The following is a 16946-nucleotide window of genomic DNA, read 5'->3' as shown; positions in this document are numbered from 1 at the left end:
TTTATTACCTACTCCACGGACTTCTCTGCTTATTCAATGATCTCTTTCGGTGCTTTCGTTTCTTGGCCAAGCTTTTGTGACCATGACTTCTCTCTTTTTTATCTTGTCTACTCTCACTACTAGAGGCCCTCTTATGCTGGGTGCGATCTGGGCTCAAGCTTCTTTGGTGAGGGCTGCGACTTTTGCTAGGGTATTTATGGAGTCTTCTTTCTTTCCTATACTTTTCATCTTGACTACTCAAGTCTCTTCTGTGTTTGCTCGTTTCCTTTTTATCTTTGCTATTATCAACACTTGTGTCACTACATGAATGGCTCCTCCCCTTACTTGGCTCTTTGTTACACTTGCCTTGCTCAGAGGATAAGTCCTTCCTGCACGCATTCTGGTCATAGCTTGGTGTACTCTTGTGTTGCAGGTTATTGGCAGGAATACAAGAAAGCACACCTGAACTCCTTTTATCAGAAGAGCTTTCGGTGCTATTGAAATTAAGTTTGTTGCTTTCCTTAACATTAGCTTCCTTGTGAAGGTTTCCATTTAAATACTTGGATTGAGAGTTCACACTTTCATTGGATATTAGTTCCCTCTGACAGGCCTGATTTGGTTTACCCATAATGGACTGTACCGAGGTAGATGTTATACAGCTGGATGACACAATCTGTGGACCACCCACAACAGTTTTCAACAGGCCAGACTGAGATGCTTTAGTTTCTTCCTTACTCTGATGTGTGTCATCTGTTTTCTTGCTCAGAAGATTGCTTAATAGCTTCTCCCTTAGCTCTTTCTCTTTTCTTTGCAGTCCAAGTGCTCTCTCTTTTTCCTCCTCTACACGTCTGAGTTCAGCCTCTTGCAGCCTTCGTCTCTCTTCCAACTCCTGAAGACGGACTCTTTCTTCATTATGTTCCTGCTCCAGAAGCTTTACTGCCTGAAAGACATTCAGGGGGAGGGAGAAAATGAATGAGAAAGAAAGTTTATAAATTTGCTTATGTCTCCCAAAAATCTCTCTGTTAAAGAAATCAGAATTTTTCATATACAAGGGAAGCCTGTAAAAAAAGGGAACCATTTAAAAAAAATAATTTACATAACTCTGTGCACTAAGGATATTGTTCAACAAATAAAGCTGAAATGAAAAAGCAGCCAGCTCAGTTTAAGTAACTGGTAATGTGACTTGGTACTTTTCGCCTCCAGGTTACTCGTCAGAACCCAATCTGAGCAAAAATCATTACTATCCAACAACTATTCAGGAATCTATATCAAATGAGTTGAGCTTAGTCCAGTTACCAGTGGACAGGTGTCAATGTTACAGTAACCAGCACTGGGATTAGTGATTTTGTTGGCAGTCACAAAACTCAAGGATTGAATGGGTTTAGATGCTTCAGGTAAATTACAAAAATTGAAGTTTTTATTCTGTTAAGTATGTAAATGTTTAATACAATCAGCAATATTGTGTGATTTAAATATCAGATTTACCTTACTTTGACCCTAAACAAAAGAGGCTTAGTTCAGTCCTTTGCAAGTTTTACCCTAGGCGTGAAGGGAAAGACAGCTATCCACAGAAAATGGTGCAATAATTGATATCCTCAGGTATTGCTTCAGTGCACAACACAGTAGTATCTAAACAACTTTGATGAACCACAGTGATGAACACACTATAAGAATCTAGATATTTTTTAAAAAAGGAAAATCTTATAAAAATTCTCTAAGCATTATTTTACTTGGAGTGAGACTCTCTCTCAGTGGGGATCAAGAGCTCAGGAATTACTATGTGATGTACATATGATAATGTGATGGATGGAAAGGAATGCTGCGTTAAAATGTTAACGCTACGTTTATGCTAATATACAGATTAAAACACCCCTCATGTATGATGGCAGCAAGAAACAAAGCTGTGCATTTCTGCTTACTTAAAACAGTTACTAAACATTAGCCATTACTCCAAAATATCTGTGATTACAACTTTTTCAAGAAATAAGACAATATTGCGTCCTGTTTAGGGAACATATGGAAACAATGTTGACGACTGCAGACTCAGACATGATTTGACAAGTCACCATCACTGTCAGTGGATATCTGTATTTTTGTAATATTGTTACACCTGCTTCTTCAAAAGTACTTTTCAAACATTAGTAAAAGAAACCACAATAATCCCCACTTAATAAATGGGAAAGAGAGCAGTTAAGTGAACTGCTCAAGGCCACAAGTGATGCAGTGGCAAAGCCAAAATTAAAACTTGGAATCCTCTGTCTTAGTCCCCTGCTCAGTTCTTTATGCCATGGTTTCCACACATTTCTTTTTTTGGATCTCAAAGTAGTGAGCAGGCCTCTTTTCTCACCTGATGCACAATGTTATTCAGGTCAATAATTTCAGGTTCTCTTTTTACTCCATCCCTGCCTTCCTAGGGAACAGATGCATAGGCAAACATCCTATGGCTTCAAGACAGGCTCTTGTGAGTTCACAATCCATAATATTCAGAGGAGTGACTGTTGGCACATGTAATAGCTAAATGGTTTGGCTTATGAACACATATGTCACTTAAAATTTTACTCTACCAGTTTTCATTTTTGTTAGCTTTTGAAATAATATGGAAAAGACAGCTTTTCAAAGTTACCTTTGCTCTGCTAAGCAGTTCTGCAATTAGTCTAATGGACTGAAGATTTCTTTGCGCTAACAGGAGCTTCCTCTCTTCTAGTCTTATTTTCTCTTGCAGTTTTTTCTGCTCTTCTGCTTGCATTTTTTCAAGTTTCTTTTTGTTTCTACGAACTTCACGATCTTTCTGTTTCTGTTCTCTTTTGCGTAACTTCTCTTCTCTTTTTCTCTCTCTTTCAAGTTCTTCAAGTTCCTTCTGTTTCCTAAGAGTGATTAATTTGTACATTAGCTATGACAAGAACAATTTTGGATTTTGACTTGTATTACAATTTAAGTTATAAATAAAGGATTTTGTTATTTTTTTCAAGAAAGACAGGTCTTACTGATTGCTGACAGCTAGACAGAAGTAGGAAACATCACATATGCATTCAGTGAACATCTTTAAATATTTCCCTTCCCACACAAAACCAAACTGACATCAGATAGACAGTTCTAGGCATAAGCAAAAATCTAAATATCAGATGTTTTAGGAACCAACACAAGTAAGATCATACAGCATTTTACTGCTCAAATTAGAAATACAGTCATTTTGAGTCAGTTGGCTGGGCAATCCATCCTCCAGAAGAAAAACTTTGAGCAGATATCAATTTTAAAATGTGCAGATAGTTGCAAAGACCAAGATTTTCAAGAGAATACGTGCCTAAACAGTGGCATGATTTTCAGAAAGAGGCAGCAGCTTCCACTGAAGAATTCTACTTTAACCACACAAAAGTAAATGGATCTAGACAACTTAGCTTCCTTACTCAGGCAAAATTTCTGTTCAAGTCAATAGTTTTGCTTTATTAAAGGGTGAAGAACAGTGCTCTTTGAGAGTTATCTATCATCTAAATGATAAAAAAAGATCACAGATGCATGGGCTCCAGCTTCCTTAACATACAATCGCTGAAATGATTTGGTACCATCAGATTTATGGTCCATATATACCTGGCATCCCTGAGATATTTGTATGTATACACATACTTTTTTCCTAGTAATACATTCTAAAACTTATATCCCATCCCTGAAAAAAACCTATCTACATTAAAAAGCAACAAGCTTTGTTAAAGCACAGCCATTTCAATAAAACGATTTACTTGTACAATTAGCACATGGTCTTCCAATTTTCTATCTAGAAAACAGATTTTAAAAACTTCATGATCCAAGCTAAACCAAATCACTGTAGTTTAAATAGTTCAATTATCCAGTTCTAGGAAGTACCTTTCCATCAAAATATCAAACTAGCTCACTTTATTTTGGCTCTCTCACTGCCTGAACCCTCCTTCCTCAGAACTAATACATAGTTGTCATTCTGGTCAGCTGTCTTCTAGGAACAATGGCAACACAACAACTGGGGCTTAGAGGAATGACTGCTTCTAGGAATGTAAAACCCACCACAACTGAAAATCAAACATAATACGTTACCTTACCATTGTTAATTGCCCATATAGTACTTCTGATGTGAATGAGGATTTTCAAAGGTGAAGATGTTTACTCACTATCTTTAACAGTAAAAGCTTTTAGTTTGTTACCAGCATTGGTATATATATTTATCAAAATCATCCATTTTAGTTTAAACACGTTTTAAAATAGTCCAGAAACAATAACGTTATGCAGAATTATAAGAAATTATAGGTATTATAATAAATTTACCAAACTTTCAACTTCAGTGATGGCCATCTCAGCTCCAGATTGCATTGCACAGGATCAAAAATTAAAATCTGCAAGTAGAGTAAGGATCTGCAACAGTTTCTACCAGTTGAAGATAGTTTATAGGAAAACTGGTCTTAAAAGATTTGGAAAACATAACTAACTCTTGAAACAACTGAAAAACTCTGCCTTTTATTACTAAGGTATTTCGAAATTAGAAGAGGATTAAGAATTTGGAATCTGATTTGCTCGCACCACTAATGTAAGTGATCAAAACACGTTTAAAAGTAGAGAGAGTTGCAAGATAAAGAGATTTTAATATTATGTTTGGAGAATTCTGTGAAGAGTCTCCAGGGAAAAAAATGGGACTCTGATTTAGAAGACTGAATAGTTAAAGCTAACAATATATTTTGAGTCAATACCAAACTTAAAGACCATTTAATATCTTTACTGAACTAGTCAAAACACTTTGTAACTGATTGCGTATGTCAGTTTTAACATAAGATTGGATTTTTGTTTCTGTATGTGGAAAGATCTTGCCCATAAATTAACTTTTTTTGGGTTAGAAATATGATTGCTAGTGCAGCATGAGAAACAAAAAGTATAGTAAAACCTAGAGTGAAAAACAGAGGTTGTTCGTAACTCTGAACAAACCGTTATGGTGGTTCTTTCAAAAGTTTACAACTGAACATTGACTTAATGCAGCTTTGAAACTTTATTATGCACAAGAAAAATGCTGCTTTCCCTTTACTTTTGTAGTAGTTTACATTTAACGTAGTACTGTACTGTATTTGCCTTCTTTGGGCGGGGGGAGGGTCTCTGTTGCTGCCTCATTGTGTACTTCTGAGATGTGTAGTTGATTGTTCAGTTTGTAACTCTGGTGTTTGTAACTCTGAAGTTCTAACTGTATATAAAAGTGAAGTTATAATATGATCAAATTAAACATTCCTCATTTTGAATGGAATGAAGAAATGTGGGGACCCAAAGTTTTAGCCCTGCAAGAGACTGAAATTTAGTCCAATTGCTCATTCATTCATTCCTAATGCGAAGGAGATAAGGGGAAGGAAATGCAGTTTTATTGTATTTTATCATTAAAATTAAAAAATGTAGATATAAGTTAGATCTACCTTTCCTCCTCCTTTTTCTTCTCTTCAGCTTCTTTCTCTCTGCGTTTTTGTTCCTCTCTTTGTTGTTCAAGCTCTTGAAGCTTTTGCCGTTCAAGCTGCCGTTTCTTAATTGATGCATCACTCAGGTGTTTTGTTGAGTCAAAGGAAACCTTTACAGAGCACAATTAAGAAACAATGAGTTTAAGAGGTAAAAAACAATTCTAATCTAGTACATTTAAGCGTCAGCTTTGCTTTCACTTCATCCTGAAAACTAAGGTTTGGGGACTTTTGGATTTTTTTATGCTTGTTCTTGCAAGTCTTGTCATGTGAGAAAAAGTAAAAATATTTTACTCATGAGCCTGGGGATTTATCCAGTAAAAAGTATACAAACAATTTAATGTGTAGCTCCAACACATTCAAACTTTTTCCATGAACCTTACGGGATACTTTCTGAACTGCACGCTATTGACTGACTTGCTTTTCATAACAAAGCCCACATTTTACTCAATTATCAAATCGTAAGTGCATGGCTCCCTACTTAAAACATGTCAAAGCAAATCTTACTAAACCAAATTAAAAAAAGAAAACTAAATACTATTTTCTTGTGCTCCATGAATTTAGATTCTGTCTGAAATTGAATTTATTCATGTTTTTCTATTCAAAAGTAGTACTGGTATTTGTGATTTGAAAAAGTGAATCCTAGTGAGCTTAACCTAAAATAATAAATTTCAATTTTAAACTGTCTTCTGAACATCAACCCCCTATAACTGCAAAGTAGGAGAATATTATACCTCATTATATAGCCATCAAATTAATACTTAAAAATTTGGCCTTTGTCTCTGTAGACATCATACACCCATGACACATCTGTTATCTGATAGTATGGCCTTTCAAATTTGTTATAATAGCCTTGCTATTCTAATTGATGAGCAGTGGCTGCAAAAACAAGCCTTTTATCGTGACAGAAGCAATAAGATAAATATGCCAGATTTTCAGGTATCATGGAAATATATTTTTATTAAATTTTCAAGTACAGTTTAAAAATGGGTTGAGATCACACAATGCAACAAATTTTTCATAAATTTTGCTTATATCTGCACTTCAAATACAATTCAGATGTCTGCTCAGTTGTATAAATTGCATTTATTTTCATTCTACAGATGTTTGCTGATTTTTTATTTTAATGTTGTATCGTTACCCCTCTTTAAAAAGGAGCTGTATTTTAAAAGTTTAATTTTCTTTAGTTTTCCTAGGAATGTGCTGAACAAATATATAGTTTAAGTTCCGCGTGTGACGTGTATTCATAAATACACACACACAAATACACTGGCAGTGTGCTCTTAAAGAGTTTTATGGGTAAATCTGAGATGTACAGGCCACGCAGACACAAAGCAATTAGATGATCAGAGCTGATCTGGAGAAGAGAAAGGTGCTCTGTCTTGTGATGGGGTATGCTGAATAGGTTAACGTAGGTTAACGCTGAATAGGTTAACGTAGGCCAGAGGGGACAATTAACCTATTAGGCTGCAAGATGGGGGAATTAAGGCTGAGCGGAAAGCCTTAATTAGTGGAAGCTCACTTGTGCAGGAACAGGCAGGGCATATATAATGCAAAGGAGTTGATAGTGGAAAGGGACTGCAGGTAAATAGTCTGCAGTCACTCCCTGGGACAAGAGAGCTGTGTTCGGGACAACAGAAATTAGTCTGCAGTTACTCAATGTAAGAAGGGAGATTGTGCTAGCAAATCCAGAGATGGGGGAGCCATGATTAGGAAAGGTTCAGGGAAAAAGCAAAAAGGTTCAGGATGATGAAGACTTTGCTACTGATTAGAGGATCCCTCAGCTGGAACCCAGAGGAGAGGGTGGAGCTGGAACCCAGCCACAGGGGAAGTGGCACTATAGGGGCAGTGAATGAGAAGACTGCCTAAAACTGCTGGTAAGGAAATTGATACTCCAGAAGGGGGAAACATGCATAGTGATCTGGCCAGAGGCCCAAGTCACAAAGAGGGAGCATCCTGGGTTGCACAGAGCGAGAGAGAGCAAGAGAGCAGCAGCAGGGCATGCAGTGAGCAGCAGAAGGGGGCCTCAGACCTGGAAAGAGCTAATCCGCACAGCAGTCAGAAAGAGGCACCATCTGCGGAGAGTTGACCCCAGGACATATCTGCTGGGTGCTAAGATACGGGATGTGGACCTTAGGCTAAAAAGGATCCTAATGGAAGTAGGAAAGAATCCACTCATTGTCATTCACATGGGAACAAATTATAATGCTAGATTCTCAGGGGAATGCATCAAAGGAAACTATGGAGAAGACACTTAAGGAAATGGAGGCTGAGGTGATCTTCAGTAGGATTCTGCCTGTCCCTAGAAGAGGAGAATGAAGGCGAGACAAGATTACGATGATCAACAGATGGCTCAGGCTGTGCTACAAGGAGGGTTCTGGAATGCTGAACCACTGGGAGTCATTCATGGACAGAGGACTGTTCTCATGGAATGCCCTCTACTTGAATAGGCAGGGAAATAGATTTCTGGGATGGAGGCTGGCACAACTGATTAAAAGATTTAAACTAGGAATCTGGGGATACGGTTGGGAGATGCTCATGTAATATCCATGCCTAATACTAATATTGAGCAGGAGGAAAATCAAGAAAGAGGATACAGCAATGGAGAAAGAGTAGGAGAATGGACATCAAGAGAAAAGATAATGCCGATACTAATGACGATAGTATCGTCTATCTATCTGCTGACAGTAGAATGACTGTACCCAACTGGGTGAGGAATCTGAGTACAGACAAGCAGAAATAACTAAGATGTTTGTACACCAATGCAATGAGCCTGGCTAACAAAATGGAGGTACAAGAACTAATGGTACAGGAAGTGAAACCAGATATTATAGGGACAACAGAAATATGGTAGAATTGTAGTCATGAGTGGAGTACAGGGATTGAAGGGAATGTGCTGTTCAGGAAAGACAGAAATAAAGATAAAGGTGGTGAAGTAGCATTGTATATTACTTAGGAGGTAGACTGTAAAGAAATTAGAAGTGACGGAATGGATAAAACAAGAGTCCATTTGAGCCAAACCACTTGGGGGAAAAAAGTGACCAGATGGTCGCCACGGATAGCACTTGGGGAATGCGACACACCCCCAGGATCTGATCTGGATATGAACAGAGACCTCCTTAATGTTTTTAATGAAATAAGTACTACTGGGAATTGTGTGATTATGGGAGAGTAATTTCCCAGATATATATTGGAGGACAAATGCTACTAATAATGGTAGGGGCCACATTTTCCTGGATGTGATAGCTGACAGATTTCTTCACCAAATAGTCACCAAACCAACAAGAGGTAATTCCATTTTAGATTTGCTAATGGTGAATAGTGAGAAGAACTGGTTGTAGGGGACAACCTTGGTTTGAGTGAGCATGAGCTAATTAAGTTTAAACTAAATGGAAGGATAAACAAAAATAGGTCTGCAACTAGGGTCCTTCATTTCAAAAGGGCAAACTTTAAAAAATTAAAGGAAGTGGACTAGGCTGAAAACTCAAGGATCTGAATGTGTAGGAGGCTTGGAAAAGTTGCAGAAGCTATCTGAAGCCTGCATCACAAGCAAGGGGGAAAAAATTGTAGTGAAGGGTAGCAGACCAAACAGGATGAACAAGCATCTCAAACAGGTTATTAAGGCAGGACGCCTACAAGGAATAGAAGATGGGCTGGATCAGGAAGTAAAGCTAAGTATTGGAAGTCAGAAAGTATAGGGGGAAAAGTGAGAAAGGCCAAAATCCAAGCAGAGTTGGACACTGCAAAGGAAATTAAAACTGGCAGCAAAAGGTTCTATAGTCATACAAATAAGAAATCAAGGAAAAAAGAATTGGGACCACCAAGCACTGACCATGTGGGGGGGTTAAAGATAATACAGGCATGGCCCAACACCTAAATGAATACTTTATCTCAGTTTTTAAATAATTGTAATGAAGAGTTTAGGGGTAGTGGTGGAGTGGCTAATGGAAATGAGGATATGGAAGTAGAAATTAATGAAGCCAAGATCAAACAGCTTAATGGGACCAAATGGAGGGGCCTGGATAATCTCCATCCAAGAATATTGAAGGAACTGTCACATGAAATTGGAAGCCCAATAAAAGGGATTTTTAACCAACCCATACATACACCCACAGGGTTCATATCCTATGCCTGGAGAATTGTAATATAGTACCTATTTTTAAGAAAGGCAAAAAAAGTGATGCAGGAAATTACAAGCCAGGTAGTTTGATCTCAATTATATGCAAGGTGTTGGAACACATTTTGAAAGAGAAAGTAGTTAAGGACTAGAGGTAAACTTTAATTGGGATAAAATACAACATGATTTTACAAAAGGTAAACTGGACCTTGAAAACTGGAGTATAGAAATGGGATCGATCGATTTAATAGTGCAAAGTGCAACATCATGCACTTAGGGGCTAACAAGAATTTTTACTGTAACCTAGGGACTTACCTAAGAACATAAGAATGGCCATACTGGGTCAGACCAAAGGTCCTTCCAGCCCAGTATCCTGTCTACTGACAGTGGCCAATGCCAGGTGCCCCAGAGGGAGTGAACCTAACAGGTAATGATCAAGTGATCTCTCTCCTGCCATCCATCTCCACCTTCTGACAAACAGAGGCTAGGGACACCATTCCTTACCCATCCTGGCTAATAGCCATTAATGGACTTAACCTCCATGAATTTGTCCAGGTCTCTTTTAAACCCTGTTATATTCCTCAACCTCCTCAGGCAAGGAGTTCCACAGATTGACTGTGCACTGAGTGAAGAAGAACTTCCTTTGATTTGTTTTAAACCTGCTGCCCATTGATTTAATTTGGTGGCCCCTAGTTCTTATATTATGGGAACAAGTAAATAACTTCCTTATTCACTTTCTCCACACCACTCATAATCTTATATACCTCTATCATATCCCCCCCTTAGTCTCCTCTTTTCCAAACTGAAAAGTCCTAGCCTCTTTAATCTCTCTTCATATGGGACCCATTCCAAACTCCTAATCATTTTAGTTGTCCTTCTCTGAACCTTTTCTAATGCCAGTATATCTTTTTTGAGATGAGGGGACCACATCTGTACGCAGTATTCAAGATGTGGGTATACCATGGATTTATACAAGGGAAATAAGATATTCTCCATCTTATTCTCTAACCCTTATTTAATGACTCCTAACATCCCGTTTGCTTTTTTGACTGCAGCTGCACATTGCGTGGACGTCTTCAGAGAACTATCCATGATGACTCTCCTGATTAGTTGTAGCTAAATTAGCTCCCATCATATTGTATGTATAATTGGGATTATTTTTTCCAATGTGCATTACTTTACCTTGTTTCAGAGTAACAGCCATGTTAGTCTGTATTCGCAAAAAGAAAAGGAGTACTTGTGGCTAAGACTAACCAATTTATTTGAGCATAAGCTTTCGTGAGCTACAGCTCACTTCTTATGCTCAAATAAATTGGTTAGTCTCTAAGGTGCCACAAGTACTCCTTTTCTTTTTACTTTACCTTGATCCACATTAAATTTCATTTGACATTTTGTTGCCCAATCATTTAGTTTTGTGAGATCTTTCTGAAGTTCTTCACAGTCTGCTTTGGTCTTAACTATCTTGAGCAGTTTAGTATCATCTGCAAACTTTGGCACCTCACTGTTTACCCCTTTCTCCAGATCCATTTATGAATGGATGAACTACCCGTTGGAAGTGAGAGAGGAGGAAAAAGGCCTGGTGTTTTGATTGATCACAGGAAGACTATGAGCTGCCAATGTGATGCAGCAGCGAAAAAGGCTAATGCAAGAGGATGCATCAGGCAAGGTATTTCCAGTACAGCTAGAGAAGTATTAGTATCATTATACAAATTATTAGTGAGACCTCATCCAGAATACTGTGCGCAACTCTGGTCTCCCATGTCTAAGGGCTTGTCTCCACTTACACAGGGATCGACATGCAGCAATCGATCCACCAGGGGTCGATTTAGCAGGCCTACTGAAGACCAAATAAATTGACCACTGAGTGCTCTCTCGTCAACTCTGGTACTCCACTGGAATGAGAAGCATAAGGTAAGTCGACGGGAGAGTTTTTCCCGTCGACCCAGTGCGGTGTAGATACTGCAATAAGTCAACCTAAGGTATGTTGTATAACTTAGGTCAACTTAGCCCCGTAGTGTAGACCTGCCCTAAGAAAGATACTGTACCAGGTACAGAGAAGGGCTACTAGGATGATCAGAGGAATGGAAACCTACTTTATGAGAGGAGACTCAAAGAGCTTGGCTTGTTTAGCCTAACCAAAGGAAGACTGAGGGGACATATGATTGCTTTCTATAAATATATCAGAGGGATAAATACCAGAGAGGTAGGGAAATAATTTAAGTTAAGTGCCAACATTAACACAAGAACAAATAGATATAAACTGGCCACTGACAAGTTTAGGCTTGAAATTAGACAAAGGTATTTAACTATCAGAGGAGTGAAGTTCTGGAACAGCCTTCCAAGGGGAGCAGTGAGGGCAAAATACCTAACTGGCCTCAAGACTGAGCTTGATAAGTTTATGGAGATGGTATGGTGAGATTGCCTACAATGGCATGTGCACCATCTGCAACTGCTAGTAGCAAATATCCTGAAAGGACGGAAATGGGACATTAGATGGGGAGGGCTCTCAGTTACTATAGAGAATTCTTACCCAGGTGTCTGGCTGATTGGTCTTGCCCACATTCTCAGGGTCCAACTGATCACCATATTTGGGGTTGTAAAGGTATTTTTCCTCAAATGAGATTGGCAGAGATTGCCAGGGCGGGTTCTGCCTTCCTCTGTCGTGCAGGGCATGGGTCATTTGCAGATTTAAAATCGTGTAAATGGTGGAGTCTCTGTAACTTGAACTCTTTAAATAATGATTTGAGAACTTCAGTACTTCAGACAGAGGTTATGGGTCTATTAGAGGATGGGTGAGCGAGGTTCTGTGGCCTGCAATGTGCGAGGTCAGACTAGATGATCATGATGGTCCCTTGCAGTCTTAAAGTCTATGACAACCTAAATATGTGCCAATAAAGCCCATCTACCACACTTATGTCTCCTGTAATGCCTCCTGTTACAGGAAAACTATTTTAGAGAGTTTAAATATTTTATTAGGACTCTCTCTCTGACACACCACTGCCTGTAATACTAGACATCTTAGTCACCGTCAATCCAATATTACAGGGTTCAGAGGGACCATTAAAAACTTGTTAAAATCTCATTTAAAAACCTAGTTTAGTTTACTTTTCTACACACAAAGAAGTCATGACCAGTAACTCCAGGTCTTCCAGGGCTAGTGATAGTTAAATGTGTATTCCTCCGAAAAGCCGGAAAGTTCCCATTTCTAACCCTATAGGCCATGAGTAAAGAGACTTTAACGTTGTGATATTTTTGTATAGTAAAGCTATTTCTGGGGCAAGAATTAATCTCAATGTCCTGGAGCCTCAGGACAAAGTATTTTTTTCACATTTTGGTGGAGCAGTGGATAGAGGAGAAAATCCACCTCTAAAAGGTTGATTTAAAGATAAAATTATGGCTGTTTGAAATTACTCATGGTGCTGGAATATTAAAATAATATTAATATTTACAAACACAGCTTGTTTGGTTGTTTAAGAAATTAAATGTGGCAATTAGAACACAGACCTAGTTCAAAGAGAATAGGAGTACTTGTGGCACCTTCGAGTCTAACAAATTTATTTGAGCATAAGCTATCGTGGGCTAGAGCCCACTTCATCGAATGCATAGAATGGAACATAGTTCCTAGTTCACATATTTAGCTCCCGTCATTGTGTTACTCCTAGCCCAAGAGTTATGCCAATGTTAAGATTTTTTTTAATTTGGTACAGGATTTTGTGTATTACATTTTACCTCCCTATCACACCTTACTTTTGAAATTCCACTACGGATGTTGCAAGAGACTGTTTTTATGCTGTCACTTCATCAACAATCTGACTTGATATCAGAATAAAATGCAGCTGTAGAATTTAACATACACGGAAAGGACATTCAACAGTATTTTTTCCCCTTAAGGTCTATTACAAAATAACTCCGCAGTTCCTCACCTTTACATTGCAAGCCACTGCTTTGCCATCATCACCTTTGTACATCAGTTTCATCCCTCGCAGGGCATTCATGGCTTTGATGAAACCTACATACTCACGATATTGAACGTAAGCTTCAAAATTCAAATGGCCTCCAAAACTGAAGGTGTGAAAGTTTCTACCAGTCATTTCTTCTCTATATGGGTCCAGCATGGGTATGTCCACATTACGTATTTCCCCAAATTTCTTAAATACTTTTATAAGAACTTCTTCACTTGGTTTTTCTGAGCCAGAGTCCTTCAGTGCAAACCATTTGCAAGGTAACCCCTCTAAGTGAATGGTGTCTGGTCTCTCCCCTGGCAAAGTTTCGTTCATATCTTTCGCATCACGGAAAAAGGAGTCCCAGTCATGTCTAGTAGGAAAGTCAACTTTATATTCTGCAGCACGAACTTTTAAAATGTCAGAGAAACCACTAAGTTTTATTGTTTTGCCATCAAGGCATGCTAGAAAGGACTTAACCAAACTCTTGTTTTCAACTTCTCCTTCAAAACGGATGAAATCCATGGTGCTTTTGGAAATCCGTAGTGTGGAAAACTGATGAGTTTGCACCATTCCCTTTAATCTTTCCATCACTTCCCAATTGGAAATGGATTTTCCTGGTTGCTTCAGCTGAGGAAGTGCTACGCTGATAGACATTTTTGTAATGGGTTTAAGGTATAAGCCATAGGAAGCACAGAGCTCTACTGCTTCTGATGCATCATGAACTATTGTAGCAGCCGCCATAGCACAAAAAAAAAAGTATAAAACCAGTAAGAAAAATATATACTCAGTTAACTTGTAGGAGACACTAACTGACGAACGTGGTCCTTATCTGTAAATAATTGACCGGTTCTGAGACTTAAACGTTACCAAGTAAAACCATTGATTCTTGGCATGAGAGTTAATTAGGAAATTTAAAATTAACAGCATTGCCATTATAAACTGTTTTCTAACCATCACAATATATGAATTCCGTTCCAAGACTTACATACTACAGTCATAAGCAGTACAATTATGTCCACAGAGAAACTGAAAAGCTGATGATATGAATAAGTGTGGTTTGATACTCAGAGAGTAGAATTACTGAGCAGAATTACTAGAGTGTCAACTCGCAACAGTTATACTGCAGCAGTCCAGCCTTGAAGAAGAATTCCATATCCTCAACTAGATGACTTTATTCTGAAAGGAAAAAAAACAGATGTCCATTTATAGGGAAGAATTAGTCTTATAACTCTTGCTCAGACCTGAACAAACTACACAAGGTGCAACTTCAACGCAGTGAGGTCCCCTCTCCATGATGGTAATCATCAACACAAATCCCCATTTGCTTACTAGAGCCACAAAGGGGGAGGGCAGAAGGGCTGGTGTAATTAATAGGCAACAGAACATTCTTTCTAAAATCACATTTATGAGTTTTAGCTACAGCATAAGATAATTTTAAAGAGAGAGCTCATACATATAACCACCCACAGATCTGCCAGAGATTTACAAACACAACCATTATAATTCATAACATATAAACAGACTGGGGAAAAGTTGAATTTTATCAGTAAATCTCAAACATCTATTTCACCTTGCGCACACATACCTATGAAAAAATATTTCCATCGATAACAAGGGAAATTTACAGACCGGCAAAATAAGAAAAATGCTAACTGAGAACCTCCCAGGTGTTGGGTCCCCAGTGGCACTAACACACACGTGACACAGGCCAGGGTAAGTAAAATGAAGGGAATTTGGAACAGTAATTTTATTAAGATAATGTTGAAGTAAAAAGTAAACGGTACAGAGTTTAGGCATAGAAGTTTCTGGTTATCAGGGAATAAGATACAGTTTACCAAGGGGTGCGAAATTCGGTTTAGGAGCGGGTGGCGTAAGGAATACATTATCTGCAATCTCCCCGATTGGGGGTAAAAGTTTAACGGGTCAAAGTACAGACATTGAGATATGGGGTATGTTGTCCATATAATGGCTATGTTCAGGTGTGAAGCATAATGAGTGGATACGATGATGAGGATGGATCTACCCTCATTTGGTGGGATTTAATGTTCAGTGAGTTTATGGTTCCAGTTCATATGGTCCAATGGAAATATTACATCAGGACCCTGTAGGGTTGCCAGGTGTCCAGTTTTCGATGGGATCATCCGGACGAAAAGGGACCCTGGCGGCTCCGGACAGCAGCACTGACTGGGCTGTTAAAAGTCCGGGCGGCAGCGCAGCAGGGTTAAGGCAGGCTCCTTATTAGAGTTTGTTTCACAGCTAATTACTTTGCACATTTTGACACGCGCTGTAGAAAATGTGTCTTTTTAAACCATTACAGAAGCTTTAACTTTCTGAATCGACAGCGAGCGGGTCAGCAGGGGCTTGGTGTCGGAGTCTCCCCCGGCCCCGCAAGAATTCTGCACGACGGTGGAAGTTTCAGCCGACAGACACAACCTGTCCATAGCTTTAAAATAACCTCGCGCTGCGCAGGCCGGCCCCGGGCGCAGCCTCGGTCAGCGGCGGCGGCGGCCGCTTCCCCACGCCCCCCGCAGCCTGGGGAGCCCCTGGCCGCGGGGCGCCGGGCACCGAGCGGGGGCGCTCGCCCGCCCCCCCCGACCGCGCGGCGGATCCATAGTCGGGGGGGGGGTTGGCGAATATTTATGGGGGGTCAAAGGTCACATCTAACCCCGGGCAGGTCTCTGCGCTCCCCGGCCCGCACCCCGAGCGGAAGGGTTACGAGCCGCGGCCCCCGCCGCCCCCGGGACTGACTCACCCGCCACGTCGGTCTCTGGCCTCCAAACCGCGGCCGGCGCCGCCGCTGGCGGCATCGGACCCAAAAGAAAACAGAACAGCCGCCCCGCTCCCCGGCGTCCCACAAACCCCTGCGGCCGAACTTCCGCTTCCTGGTTGGCTCAACCAGCGGGAAGGAGGTGGGGTGGGGGCGAGCGATTCCAGAGCGTCCTGGAAGTGGCCGGGCTGGGCCGCTCCTCCGCGTCTATGGTTCCAGGAAGGGGAAAAAAAAAAAAAAAAAAAAAAAGAACCGCGCGAGCCCGGCGCGGAATGCGGCCGCGCGCCCCCTGGCGGGCGGAGAGGTGGTGGCAGCGCCGCCTTTTGCGGCCCGGCGGGAGTCGCCCCCTGGGGGGCGTTGGGCCCCCAGTGGGACTAGCGCAGCGGCGTGAGCCAGGCCTGGCTCAGTCCAGTGGAGGGGATTTGGGGCAGTAATATTACGTCGGGGCCCGTAGGGTTGGCAGGCTCCCTGTGGTTCCGGGAAGCAGCGGCATGTCCCTCCTCTGGCTGCTACGCGTAGTGGTAGCCAGGGGGCTCCGCATGCTGCCCCTGCCCCAGCCGCCGGCTCCGCAGCTCACATTGGCTGGGAACCGGGGCCAATGGGAGCTGTGGGGGCGGCGTGGGCCGCATACAGAGCTGCCTGGCTGCCCCTGAGCCTAGGAACCAGACATGCCGGCCACTTCTGGGAGC

At 40.6% G+C, this 16946-nt stretch overlaps 1 protein-coding gene across 1 annotated transcript; it reads right to left on the bottom strand.

The window, feature by feature from the left end:
* On the bottom strand, positions 1-16351 carry AKAP17A (A-kinase anchoring protein 17A). Its single transcript, XM_073353957.1, has 5 exons — positions 16243-16351; positions 13470-14666; positions 5394-5542; positions 2603-2843; positions 1-919 (listed from the first exon to the last, which is right to left on the bottom strand). The coding sequence occupies exons 2-5, from the start codon at positions 14229-14231 to the stop codon at positions 5-7; spliced, it is 2067 nt and encodes a 688-aa protein (XP_073210058.1). The 5' UTR covers positions 14232-14666; positions 16243-16351; the 3' UTR covers positions 1-4.
* Between the last annotated feature and the right edge of the window lie 595 nt (positions 16352-16946).

Source organism: Lepidochelys kempii, chromosome 1 (genome assembly GCF_965140265.1).
Source record: "Lepidochelys kempii isolate rLepKem1 chromosome 1, rLepKem1.hap2, whole genome shotgun sequence".
Taxonomy (NCBI): domain Eukaryota; kingdom Metazoa; phylum Chordata; order Testudines; family Cheloniidae; genus Lepidochelys; species Lepidochelys kempii.
Note: the sequence above shows the minus strand (reverse complement) of the source record. Positions and strands in the feature narration are given on the sequence as shown.